This window comes from Antechinus flavipes, chromosome 4, assembly GCF_016432865.1.
Source record: "Antechinus flavipes isolate AdamAnt ecotype Samford, QLD, Australia chromosome 4, AdamAnt_v2, whole genome shotgun sequence".
NCBI lineage: Eukaryota > Metazoa > Chordata > Mammalia > Dasyuromorphia > Dasyuridae > Antechinus > Antechinus flavipes.
Genome location: NC_067401.1, coordinates 129,970,851 through 129,985,171, shown reverse-complemented (window position 1 = coordinate 129,985,171; position 14,321 = coordinate 129,970,851). Strand labels below are relative to the sequence as shown.

Here is a 14,321-nt window from a genome sequence, read left to right as displayed (position 1 = left end):
AATCTCAACATGTTCCCAAATTGATTGGCATTGGTGTATAGACAAGTATTGTTACATAACCCCCCTGCACCAGACATTTATTTTTATGAGAGAAATTATATTTCAAGTCAATGTGACTTGATGTGAATGTGAAAATATCTTGTTTGGCCAAGACTTCCTTTATACCACTTTTCAGAAATATATAGAAAGGAAGATGAGAAATAGTTCCATCTGCAGAATGTCTTTTCCTCCCAATTTGCTTTGTAGGCAAAGACAAACTATTTGATGAGATTTTTCTAGTTTCATTCAGGAAAGAATCAGGATTGTTACTAGAAATTAAAGATAAATGTGCACAAGATCAGGGGGAAAGAAGAAAAACGCCCATGTATTTTGTATTTTTTATTGATTTTTTTCTTCAGGATTTTTGTTATAAAGAATAATGATGTTAGATTGATGAAAAATATACAGTTTACTTTACAAAAAATTACAGATGCTAAAATCAGTCATCTTGGTTGAAGATCAATTTCCATGGTTTTCATGACCATTTAAAACCATGTATGAAAGATCAAAGACGCAATCCCTGGCTGCCTTACCCTCTGCACTGGGTTGACTCAGGGGGACTGAGAAATAAAGTTGAGTGGAGTCTTCTTTGCCGAATGGGGGGAGGTGTTCTCTTTCCCAGGAAGATATGTTACCATCTACCAGAGCATCAGGATTTCAGTCATTCTGTTGTTTTCAGTTGTATTCAATTCTTAATTGACCTCATTTGATGTTTTCTTGACAAAGATACTAAAGTGCTTCACTATTTCCTGCTCCAGTTCATGTTACAGAAGAGGAAATGGAAGCAAACAGGATTGAATGACTTGACCAGGGTGACACATCTAGGAAGCATCCGAGACTGTGTTTGAACTCGGGAAATGCTTAGCACTTGATCCACCTTATCACCCAGCAACAGGATTAGATGTGCTCCCATAGGCACATCCCTGACTATCAGCATTATTACCCCACCATAGGGAAGTACAAATTATGAGAACTATAACCCAACTATGGACAAGGTATAGAAACATAGAGCTCAGCATACAGTAAATATGAAATAAGTTTGTTGCATTGAGTTGAAAAGAGTACAGATGGATCTGTTGGTACAAAAAGTGGATATTTCATTTGAAATACTTAGTGCTGAAGTTCTGTTATGACATGGAACACTGACATCAGATACCTTTCCTTTTTCATAGGCCATCCAGCCTTACTATTGACTTTCTTTGTATTGGGGACCTCATTTATAATACTTAAATCCCAGCTCCCAGACCATTATCATTTTCAGATATTTGTCGTTAATCACAGATCTATACATCAAATGGATCTCAGAGTAGTTCAATTCCTTGATTACATAGATAGAGAAACTGAGGTCCATGCATAGATATGAAATGACAGTACAAGTGATAAGTGTTAGAGCTGAGATTTGAACTTTGGTCTCTATCACTAAAGGCAGTGTTTTTTCTGTCATTGTACCACATTAAGTGTGGGCTCAGTGTTACACTGAATAAGATATGGAGGAGGTCATCAGTCTTGTAGAGATATTTAGTTGTAAGAAGGAGTATGTCTCTTCTCTTTTCCTTCAACAGAATTAGTGGCAGTTAAAATAGATGTGAACAGGCTTGTTCACAAGTTTCGTGTGACCCAACTCTATAATTCCCAATATGCTGCCTTCAACCTCCCACTCATTCTGAGGTTAAGGCTTTGGCTATCTGGTAATATTCCAACTAGGAAATGGGTTGCTTAGCTTCATGGCCAGATCCTTGTAAAGCAAATTTTGTTAGATCAAAGGGGAAGGGAAGAGTCATAGCAAAGTAGACTCTCCAAGAGCTTTCTACCCATGGCAAACTCTCTTACATTTGTTTTCTGGAAGATTTCAAATATCAAAAATATTAAATATCGAATATCTGGGAGGAGAGATCCAAAGTCTTGAACTTGCAGGTCAGACTGGTTGGGATGAGGGCTAGGAAAGAGATGTCTTTTTCCTGTGTTTGTTCTCATTCTGAAAGGTTGTCACTGGGTCCATTGTATGTGCCACTGGATAGAGAAAACATTTCTCATATGAAGTTAGGAGTACCCATTTGAGTACTGGCTCCATGATGGGACTGGGAAAGGAAATAGGAGATGCTGGGGATTGGGGTAGGGGATCAGTCAGGGGTCCAGAAAGGCCCCAGAAGAGCCACCTTGGCTGAAAAAGGGAAGCCTTTTTCTTGTCTTAGAGTCTCCAGTTTTTGCAACTGCTTCCTGATGTAGGCACCCAATGGCTTTCTGGTTGGATAGGGATGGGACGTGGGAGAGGTATTGAGTCATTTTTTTGAAGTAGACAGCATCAGTGAGTTAGATCAAACAGAACATTTTCTCCCCTCTGGAGCTTCAAGGTTCCAGAGGAGCTGACTTCCAAGAGGCACAGAGAGGAGAAGAGTTTTGGGGATGTCCCTTAGAGTTTCAGAGGTGTAGTCTGTAGAATGGGGCAGGTAGAGGGAAGAGTTGTTTGGGATCACAGCTCTCAGTCCCATTACTCTCTTCATGGGGGATCTCACTCTGAACTTAAGGAAGCTGCAGAGTCTACATCTTCAGTATCTTGCTCCTGGGGGGAAACAGGTTGCCCACCTTTCACCCGCTTCCATTTCATCCTTCGATTTTGGAACCACACTTTGACCTTGGGGAAGAAAGGATGAAGACAGATTCAGTGATTTTTAGCATTGATGTGACCTCTTCCCTATGTTATTGTTTAGTCTAGTCCTAAGGATAGAATAGCTGGTTTGCCTAACATGCCCAAAAAACAGAGATGGAAAAGGGTGCATCTTCAATATTTTGACATGCTTCATTATCTTCCCTATCAACTACTCCAGAAAGCTCAAGAATCTGCCTGAGGACAAACCTTAAGATCATCTGGGACACAGAAAGATAGTCATTACATAAACAAAGGAAAGGTCAGGAAAAAGAAGATAAAGAAACTGTGAGGAGAGGAAGAGGAGGTGTGGAGAAAGAAAATAAGGAAAAAGCAAGGGGCATTGGGAAGAGAGAAAAAGGAGAGAAGAGGAAAGGATTAAGAGAAGAAAAAAGGAGAAGAATGGAATAAAAGGAAGGAGGAGAAGGAAAGAAAATGGAGAGAAAGGAGGGATGAAGAGAGGCAATTGGGAAAAGGGGGATAGAGGAGGAAAGTGGAAGGATAGAAAAATGAATGTGGAGGAAAGAGTTAAAGAAGGAGTAAGGAAAGGGGGAGAATGGAAATGAAAGAAGAGGAGGGATAGGGAAGGAAAGGAAGGAAAGAAAATGGGAAGATAAGAAGAAAAGAACAAAGAATAGGGAAAATGAAAGCCAAATAGGTTCTCACACCTGGCGCTCAGTGAGGTCCAGGTTCACAGCAATCTCATATCTCCTGAGTCTTGTCAGGTAGTTGTGATGGGCAAATTCTGCCTCTAGTTCCCTCAGCTGTTCCTTGGTGAATGCGGTTCTTTCCTTGCGAGCTTTGCTGCTGGTTTCTGGCTTTCCTCTGCAATCCTGGTTTTCTGGGGGTTGAGAGAGAAAGTGCAAAGGATGCAGAGAAATTGTTATTCTCAGAAGGAAGACACTAATTGGAGAATCCAGAAGCCTAGAGAAGGCTTCTCTAGAAGCCACTGTGTTTTCCTTCTGCATTTAAGTAGGTCTGTTCCTCTCCTTTTCCATTTTAAAAGACCTCCAATGGAAAAGATAGCACCTTTGTCTAACCTCCCTCACCTCTACAGTGTGTCACTTTCAAGTAACTTGGACTGTTCTTTTTGCTCTTGTTCTAAATCCTCTTAACCCCTTCAATTGTACCTATCTTACATATACATACACAGCATATAACAGTATATAACTCTTTATATACATACAAATACCTATAGTTATAAATACATTTATATATAGATAAGTAGAGATAAAACATTCAACAATATAATTCAATTAAATTTAATTCTACTTCTTTTTCAATAATATTTTTATTTTTCAAAATACATGCATGCAAAGCTAATTTTCAACATTCATCCTTGCAAAATCTTGTGTTCCAAATTTTTCTGCCTCCCTCCCCTAGACAGCAAGTAATCCAATATAAATTAAACATGTGCAATTCTTCTAAACATATTTACACATTTGTCATGCTGCACAAGAAAAATCAGATCAAAAGGGAAAAAATGAGAAAGAAGAAAAAAAGCAAGCAAACAATAGCAACAACAAAAAAGCTGAAAATATTATGTTGTGATTCACATTCAGTCCCCAAGGTCTTCTTCTGGATGCAGATAGCTCTCTCCATCACAAATCTATTGGAATTGTCCTTAATTCTACTTCCGATACTAATTGTATGACCTTGACTAAACCACTTAACACTTCGGGCCTCATTTTTCTCATTTGTAAAATGATAAGATTGGATTAGCTGCTCTTCTCTGAGCTCCCTTCCAGCTCTAAATTTATTATCATAAGCATTCATTAAACACCTAATTGTGTTCATCGTGTTTGATCGTGGGACCCAAAGACAACTAAAAGTTCCTGCTCTCAAGGAGTCTACATTCTATTTTAAAGAACATTAGAAATTCATAGATTGATCAGTTTTTTCAATGTGTTTGATAGGGGGAGATGGAATGAAGGAGAAAAGGAAATACAATTTTTTTCTTTTGAAATGTAAAAGGATATGCTGACAAGGAAAGCTGGGTATGCTTAGATAATCATTGTTAGTCAGTCAACTATTTTTTCAGTCATGTCTAACTCTCTGTGACTCTTCTTGGTTAAAGTAAGCCAGAGTGGTTTCCCATTTCCTTCTGCAGCTCATTTTACAGCTGAAAAAACTGAGGCAAAGAAGGCTAAATGAGTTGTCTAGGATCATACAACTACTAAGTGTCTGTGCCAGATTTGAATTTAGGAAGATGGCTCTTCCTGACTTTGGGTATGGCATTCCATCAACAGTGCCACCTAATTGCTCCCAATAGTCAACTAATATTTATTTAATTCCACTGCTGTGATAAGTGCTAGGAATACATTATCAAGGAGCTCCCAGTCCAATAGGAGGAGACAACATGAAAACCATTAGGTACAAATAAAAGATACACAGGATAAATCTTGGGTAATCTCTGAGGGAAAGAAAGCATTGAGATTCAAGATTAGGAAAATCATCTTGCTCATCTTGCAGAACATGGGACTTTAGGTGAGATTGCCAGGAAGTCAGGGAAACTAGGAGGTAGAGAGGAGGAAGAACATTCCAGGTGGAAGGAAAAGCCAGGGAAAATGCCAGAGAAGGAGGGAGAGTTAAAATGGCAGAGAATAGAAAGTTACTATGGTGACAAGAAAGGTCAAAACATCTGCTCAGAAGACATTAATAAAGTTACAATTCCAACATTCAAAGCTTCCAAGAAAAATATGAATTGGTCTCAGGTTATGGCTCAAAAAGGATTCTGAAAATCAGTTAAGAGAGGTAGAGGAAAAATTGGGAAGAGAAATGAGAATGAAGCAAGGGAATCATGGAAAAAGAGTCAACAGGTTGATATGAAAGGAACAAAAAAATACTGATGAAAATAATACCTTAAAAAACAGACTAGGCCAAATGGTAAAAGAGATACAAAAAAACCAGTGAGGAGAAGAATGCCTAGAAAAGAAGAATTAGCCTAATGAAAACAGAGGGACTGAAAAAAAACAACAACAAAACTTACAAAGTAGAATTGGCCAAATGGAAAAGGAAGTACAAAAGCTCACTGAAGCAAATTGAGCAAATGGAAATGAATGATTTTTATAACAAATCAAGAAACAATAAAATAACACCAATTGATTCCCCAAGTGAGAAATGATCAAGAGATAGGAACAATTTTCAGATGAAATAACTGAAGCTATCTATAGACATATGAGAAAGTGCTTTAAATCACTATTGTTCAGAGGAATGCAAATTGAAACCATTCTGAGGTACCACCTCATATCTATTAAGTTGGTTAATAGAACAGAAAGGGAGAATGCTAAATGTTGAAGGAGATGTTGGGGGGGGGAATGAGACATTAATGAAGTGTTTTTGGAGTTGTGAACTGATTGAACCATTCTTTAGAACAATTTGGAACTATACCCAAAGGGCTATAAAACAATGCAAACTGTTGATTTAGCTATACCACTACTAGGTTTGTATCCAAAATGAGATTAAAAACAAGAAGGGAAAGGACCTGTATGCATGGAAATATTTTTAGCAATTCTTTTCTGGTGGTAGAGAGAGAGTTGAAAACGGGGAGGATGCCCATCAAAATGACTGAACAAACTGTGCTATGTGATTGTGTTGGAATGCTATTGTGCTGCTAGAAATGCTGTTCAGGATGTTCTCAGAAAAATCTGGAAAGACTTACATGAGCTGATAGAAAGTGAGATATACTGTGTGTAAAGTAAGCAAGATAGTAAGATAATCAGTTGTGAATGAATAGTTATTCTCAATACAATGATCCAAGACAACTATGAAGAACTTATGATGAAAAATGCTATCCATCCCCTTTCAATTCAAAAAAAGAACTGAAGGTATCTAAATACAAATTGAGTCATATTTTATTTATTTTTTCTTGAGTTTTTTTGGTCTGTTTTCCTTCACAATATGGAAATATGGAAATATATAATAGCTAATATGGAAATATGTTTTGTATGACTATACATGTGAAACCCAAATTGAATTATTGGTAAACCCTCAATAGGTTTGGGTGTGAGAAGGGAGGCAAGGAGAAAAATTGGAACTCAAAAATTAAAAAATAAATGTTAAAATCGTTTGAAAATAAAATATTAAATAATTTTTTAAAATGCCCAAAGTAGATAGGTTGAGTATGGTATACAAAGTACATCAAGGAAACCAGTGTCATAAGATTGGAGATTGTAGAGGGAAATAAGGCTTAAGAAGACTAGAAAAAGGACAATTAGGTAGCTCAGTGGATAGAGTACCATCCTGGAATCAAGAGGACCTGAATTCAAATCCAGCCTTAAATACTTGATAGTAGTTGTGTGACCCTGGACAAGTCATCTAAGTCCTACTGCCTTGCCAAAAAAAGAAAAAAAAAATAAAAAAGATTGGAAAAGTAAGAAGAGGCAAGATTATAAAAAGCTTTGAATACCAAGAGGGGGAATTTATATTTGATTTTAGATGAGATAGGGAACCCTTAAGTAGATATTGGGTGATAGGGTAATACTTGTTTGTAAGATCAATTTGATGATTGACCATGATTGGATACAGGGAGTGAGAAAGAAGAAGAGGGACAAAGAGTGACTCCTCAGTTGTGAGTCCAGGTGATTGGGAGGAGGGTAGTTCCTTTAATAGCAATAGGGAAGTTTGGAAGAGAGGAAGTTTTTTTGGGAAAGATAATGAATTGAGTCATTCATTCATTTAATAATTTCCACATGTTTATAATACTTTCAAGGTCATAGAATTATTTCCTTACAATATCCTTGGCATTATATGACCTTAAATGCAGAGGGGTTAAGTGACTACCTCAGGTCACACCAGAGCCAAGACCCAAAATTGAGTTTCCTGATTCCTATTCTATTTTCCCAGACAGACCTCCTGATCTCAAGGAACTTACAACCTAATTGGGCCTAGGACACAAGAAAAACTAATTGAATGATGCAGACAGTGACTACTCTATTTAGGAATTCAGGGAAAGGAAGGCTTAGACTGGATCAGTCCAGGAAGGCTTCAAGGAAGAGGAAGATTTTGAATTAGATCTTGAAGGATGAGTAAGATTTAGCTTGTTGATTTGTAGATTTAGAACTGGAAATGATCATAAAGATCATCTAAGATAATACTTTATAGATGGAAAATGACTTGTCTAAGGTAACATAAGGTTTGAGTAGCAGAATTGGTCTTCAAACCAAGGTCTTCTTATTCCTCTCGCCACATGCACAGAAATTTCTGATTCTTATCTACAAAAACTTATAACAAAAGGTCCTGCATCATGACATAAGAGGTATAGAATGGGATGGAAGAAAAGTATACTAAATTGGCAATAGGGAGAGAGACTTTTAACATTTTTGAGCTGCATAATCCTGAATTCATTAGACCTTTCCATTTTCTGATTATAACATCTGGATAGAGACCTTTATACAAACTGCTTCACCAAGATACAAAGAGAAAAGCACTTCATAATAACAAATGAACTTTATATATTGACTTATGGTTTACTTACACATTATTCCATGTTATCAAAAAGATACTTTGCAATAATTTATTAGCTTTCCATGTTACTACTATTATTATTTATTATTCACATATAACAACTCTGTGAGGATTCTCATTTTACCTATTAGAAAACTGAAGTAAAAGAAATGATGACTCACTCAATGTCACACAGTTAGGATTTGACTTAGTTTTCCTAACTCCAAATCCAATATTCCACTCCCTATAGTGTGCTATATAAGGCTCAATGTAAACATTTTTATTGTTGTTAGATCTTAACTGTGATCTCACTGCTGTCTGGAATTCCCAGTAGGAACTCCCTTTACTTTTACAGATTTAGCACCTGTTAATTTCTAGTTTTAGAGAGCTTCTCAGAGGCAATGAGAAATTAAGTGACTTGCCCAGAGAGCCAATATGTCTCCAAGGGACTTTAAGCCAGTCTATCTTTCCAACCATTACCTCACATCATCATCATTTTCTTTTTTTATTACTATTACTAGTTTAGTGGAGTGAGCTGATCAGGACACCCTGGATCAACTAATTTACTGGTTTCTTCCCTTTCGGGCCCAGTCAATAAAATAGAAAGTTAAGAGTCATAATAAGGACAAGATTTTAAAATCTTAAAGAAAGCCTTAAGGAATCTGTCACTCAAAGGTGATAGAATTAGAAGGAAATTTTGTTACACTCCTTTCCCCTTTCTAAGAAGTGTGAAAAAAGTTTTCAGCCAAACTTCAGGAGCCAGTCATTAACACCAATTCCAGGTAGCTTTGAAGAATGTGACCTTTAGTAGCAGAGAAAAAACTCAGCTGTGAAGTTAAGACCCAAATCTTGAGAGGGAATATCTCCTTCCTTAGAAGAGAGACATTATATTGAAAGGGAAGAAGTAGAGAGTTGAGAAATTATGACATTGGGAAGCAGAAAATAGAACTAGATATGAAATTTAAAGGAGAAATAGTCTTGAAATTTTGAAAACAGATTCAAAGAAGAGAAGGTCTTAGGAACTCAGCTGAATGACATGCCTAGAAGAAATGACATACGGAAGAATTGTAAGAAGAAAAGAAATAATATCTGGGCTCTGTAGTGTCAGATGTATAGGCTGTCTTGGCTACAAGTATTTTCTATATTTTCGTCTCTCAACCAGTATACTTTGTATATGTGTTCATTCTTCCCACTGATGCTTAATGTATCTGTTGAAGAATTTCCCCCAGATTCATAGTAAGGGACAACATTGTAGCTATTGTTCTTTAGGTCTTATTTCAGTAAATGCCTTTGCTTTGAGCTGATTTTGTGTAATTGTTGTCTATAAAAGGGAAACACACTGATGGGGGCTTATAAACTATAGAAAATAGATCCACAGAGTACTTTGAATCCAGGTAGTAGCTGGCTGCTGGGAAGTGCCAAGTTGGGCAGGTAACTCACAGTGGGTAGCACCCTAATTTAAATTTATGATCTTATGACCTTCACTCACAATTACTACTGCTATCATCATTACTACCACTGTCACCATTACCATTATGGGAAATATGCTTAGCAAACAATTGAGATTTTCAGTATCTCTGTCCTGGGCTTCTTTCCTTATCCTGGGCTTTTTGGGGAGCACATGAGGAAATGGAGAGGGGAATAGTTGGCTCCTTCCCTCCGCAGAAAAGCCAAGGAAAGACTCATGCTAAAACAATTCGTGAGCAGACAGTGTTGGGTTTCCCCATCCTTCCTCTGCACAAACCACTTTGCGCTTGTTAATCCCTTCTCCACTCTACCCCCATCCCTCTACCAAGTAATTTCTATGATGTGGCCTCAGGTTTTACATCATTAAGATGAATTGGCTGCAGGGCCTCTGAGGAGGTCTGGATTCTCCCCCTTAAGTCATTTAGACAAAGTGCAGAGAAAGCCACAAACACCCCAAATCAACAAGGATTTGGAATTGGAGCCTCGGGCCAGGTGGGAGGCACTGAGTGTGGAGGAGGGAGGGGGTTGCAGTCTGGTATCAGTGCTTCTTTTCCAGGGAATTTTGCTGTCCTGGGATATATCCGTCCACTTGAAGTTCTAGACACATAGTAAGAGGTTATGAAAAGCTTGTTCATTAATTTATTCAAGAACCTGGTAGGATTCAAGCCAACCATTATCTGTGGATATTTATACCAATTTAAAAAATGTGTAATACTCAGGAAATATTTATTGTTATGTGTAGTACTACATTAGAAACTGTGTAGAACATAAAAGCACAAATACGAATATACTGGCTCCCCACAAATGCACAACAGACTTTCAAGTGTAATCTGCATTCACATTTTTCTCCATCACTTTCTTAAGTCAAGATAATAAACAAAACAATCAAGCCCTGATTTGTAGCTGTTTGCTGATCTCAGAAGTATAAATACTCACTGAAAATTTTACCATCCTTTGGGAACTGATTTTATCTACTCCAACACTTCCCTGCATAGGAACATAAAATATGGTCCCCAAGAAATTGACAATACATTTGGACATTCATGATTAACATAATTAACATTAACAGTTCTCTGGTACTGAGTATGTGTGGCATAGGAGGGTTTAGAGATAGGGTGGTTTAAAAAGCTTAGGAAGGATTCTATAAGGTAGAAAGAACTTAGACTAAGAGTCAAGATGGGAGGGATATGAGAGAAAGGAGGCAGTGGGGGGGCATTCCAGGGAAGTAGAACAAAGAAGTACCAAATACAGGAGTAACCTTGTGATGCTGGGGTTTTGGTGGGAGTGGGAAATGGAGAATGGGGATAGGGAAGGTAATGAGGAGATGAGCCTGACTTTTGCTTTCAATAGATTCTCAATGACAATGATAATTTGAGCATCTGGGTGGCAGCTCTGGAGTCAGAAAAGACTCATTTTCTAATGTTCTGATCTGGCTTCAGACACTTACTAATTGTGTGATCCTGAGCAAATCACTTAACTCTGCTGGCCTCAGTTTTCTGATCTGTAAAATGGGCTGGAGAGAAAATCCCAAATGGGATCCGGAAGTCATGAATGAAATAAATAAACAAAAATAATAATATTAGGAAATTGCTGGAGAAAATGGCTATGACTATTGATACAATATTTTCCAAAGCTTTTAGAATCTAACCATAATAACAGCTCTTGTCCATATAGTTCTTTAAGATTAACAAAGCACTTCCTCTTTTAAAAAACTTTTTAAAAATACAATTTTATTTTATTTACAATTCAACACACTTCCTTGTAAGAATTTGATAAAGTAGGCAGTGAAATATTTTCATTTAACAGATGATATATGAATTAAATTCCAGGTCTGCTCATCATTGAGCCCCTTTTACCCTAGGGATAGAGGTGGGGAGAAAAGTAGAGGTCATTTTTTTTTTTTGGCAGGGAAAACAGCCGGCCCACCTTGGGAAAGGAGAGGGGTCAGACCTTTCAAGAAACAGAAACTGGGGAAAGTAAGGAGGGAAGAGGAAGTGAGGTGAGGGGAAAGGGCTCAGGGTCACAGGGCCAAAAATGTTTGGGTCCCTGAGGATTCCTGATCCTGCCTTTCTGTCAGGGATCATTAACCAAGGAAGGAATTACTCCAGCCTGCCTACCACTAAGTCTGCTTGGAAGAAGCAACCGTTTGGGAGGGGGTGGGGGGTTTGCTCATCAGCTCAAATAATGAATTTCTTTACATTCCATTGCCAGGTCAAGGAGATAGGTCATAGTTCAGGCAAGGGATGGGGAAAGATAGAGAATGGGAGGGGGGATGAGGGTTGGAAAGAAATGTAGTGGGATCAGCTGTCACATCTTATCCTTGGTTATGGACTCTGTCCTCTGGACAAATCTCTTAGTTTTTTCTCCCAAACATCTAGGTGTTAACTTCTATAATTCAACTATAGAGAGCTCTTAATGAAGGACAAACCCTGGGGAGAGGGTGGAAGAGGGATAGAGACAGGAAGGGAGAGAGCAGTTGAAAAGATCTTGGCTAACTTAAAGCTGGACTTGGGTCCTGAACCCTGGGATAAGGTTACTGTCATGGACTTGGCCCTCCTAACAACATATAAACTGGGAGGTCCTGAGCCTCCTGGAAAACAATGGAAAATCCAGAGTTTTTCTGCCTTAACTCTTCTACTAACCAACACTATGTCAAAGGGGAAAAATTAATTTCTTTCAGCCTCAGTTTTTCTGTCTTTAGTATAATGACATCTGCTCTTTCCTATTTATAAAATGGATATAATGATATTTCCTTCCCCCCACCCCCAGCCCCACCAGAGTTGTTTTTGGTGGAAACAAGGTAACAGGTTACTTTAAGTCAGGCACCTTGGTATAGTAGATAGGCAAACTTAAATGACTTGTCCAAGGTCACAGAGCTAATAAGCATCTGGGGCTGGATTTGAACTCAGATTTTTTTGATTCCAGGTTCAGTGCTTTATCCTATGTACTACACAGCTGCCTCCAGCTATGGCAGCTATACTTGGACAGGTCACAAATTCTCAGTGCTTCTTGGCAACTCTCTAAATTAGATAGGATTGGAGCCAGGAAAACCTGAGTTCAAATTCTGCATTTAGTACATATTGGCCAAGTGGTCCTGGGCAAATCACTTCTCAATGTTCTCAAGGACTATGTAACACTAAGTTTCAGAAGAGGTGTTGACCTGCACCAGCAGAACAAGGAATTTCTCCATATGGGAGTTTCCTATAACAGTGAAATCACAGATCTAATTTCTAATTCCCTATGGAAAGAAATATAAAACACAAACCACACTCATACAGGATGTCCCAAAAGTATTGGTTCAGTTTTGTACTCTTAGAGCTTGGACTAAGATTTGAGGATACCACCTATACCCATACACAAAGCTTCAGTGTATGGTGACCATATATCTTTCCATGGACTTTAGATGGTCCATGGAAAGGAAAGGACTGATCAATAAAGCCATTTCCATGTTCCCTTGCTATCTCATCTCCCTTTCCTGGAATAAGGAGAGAAGATGATCAAGGGAGGACCACAAGAACAGGAAGAGTTTGCTCTCATCTAGTCTCTGCTTTCCTAACCAGGATAGGACAAAGGGCTGGCCTCTTTGAGTCCACTCCTCCTTCTCGATCCTTGTGGGTTTTTTTTTTTTTTTATGGTTTGACTTGAGAGTTTTGATGTCATGATTGGAGTGCTCCATGTCACTCCCTCAGCCAGATATGGGAGCCCTACCTAGTCCCTTTCTCTAAACAGAATCTTAGAGGCACAAATTTTTAGATCAACCTTTGCCTGCAAAGACATCTTCTCTAAGACTTCTTTCCCTTTCTATTGTCTCTGTTTGAATATCTCAAATGAGGAACTCACTTCCTTTCAAAGCATTTCATTCCATTTTCCAACCACTCAGATCATTAGGAAGCTTTTCCTAAGTCTAGTCCTCCTCAGTCTCTCTCCCCTACGCTCCTTACTTGAAACAAAGGAGCAGGGCTATGTTGGTTTGCTCTGGGACAAGCCTTTGTCTAAGGCTTGAAGAGACATGCACATATCTCTTGAAAAGATCTCTTCAGCAGATAATTTGTTCCCAGGCTGGGTGGGTACTGGAACTGAGGCTGGGAGTGGTCATTTTGTAGCATCTCTTGGAGATCCTTTCCCCTACACACTTTGGTAGAACAGATTGTTCTGTGTAGCTGAATCAGGAATTCCTAGCCTATCCCTTCAACTTGGTCATAGAGCATTGATTTAGAGATAGAAAGACCTTCTTGTCCAATACCTTTATTTGACAAATAGGAAAACTGAAATCTTGAAAGATTAAATGATTTCCTCTGGTGCCTTCCCATCTGAGTTCTTGGGGTTTTTGTGTGTGTATTACTTTTTAAATCTATTGGCTCTTGTTTTTTCAAATGTATGTTTGTTGTAGTTGCATAATATGCAAGAAGGATGTAGTACATGAGGCAGCAGGGTGTGATATAAAGGGAAGAGCACAGACTTGGAGTCAAAGGCCTAGATTCGAATTCTAACTCTGATATTTACTTTCTGTGGGACCTTGTGCTTAAACCCTTCCCTTCTCTTCCTCTTCTGATGTAAAATGTCAGAATTGGATTAGGTATTTCCTGATGTCTCTTCCAGCCTTAAATCTGAGAACGCTAATATACCAGGCAGGTCCTGGGGCCCCTCCTGTCATCCTGTTCTCCAAGGTCTCCCTTCCCCTTTCCCTAAATTCCATGGAGCTTTCTGTCCCCACTGGGGACAGGTA

At 38.5% G+C, this 14,321-nt stretch overlaps 1 protein-coding gene across 1 annotated transcript in view; it reads right to left on the bottom strand.

Moving 5' to 3' along the window:
• Positions 1–365: 365 nt before the first annotated feature.
• MEOX1 (mesenchyme homeobox 1) overlaps positions 366–14,321 on the bottom strand; it is a 29,214-nt gene continuing 15,258 nt past the window's right edge. Inside the window, exons 2-3 of the mRNA XM_051994338.1 lie at positions 3,352–3,524; positions 366–2,671 (exon numbers count right to left, since the gene is read on the bottom strand). Coding sequence (XP_051850298.1) covers positions 2,549–2,671; positions 3,352–3,524 — 296 coding nt within the window. The 3' untranslated portion in view covers positions 366–2,548. The remainder of the gene's footprint in view (positions 2,672–3,351; positions 3,525–14,321) is intronic.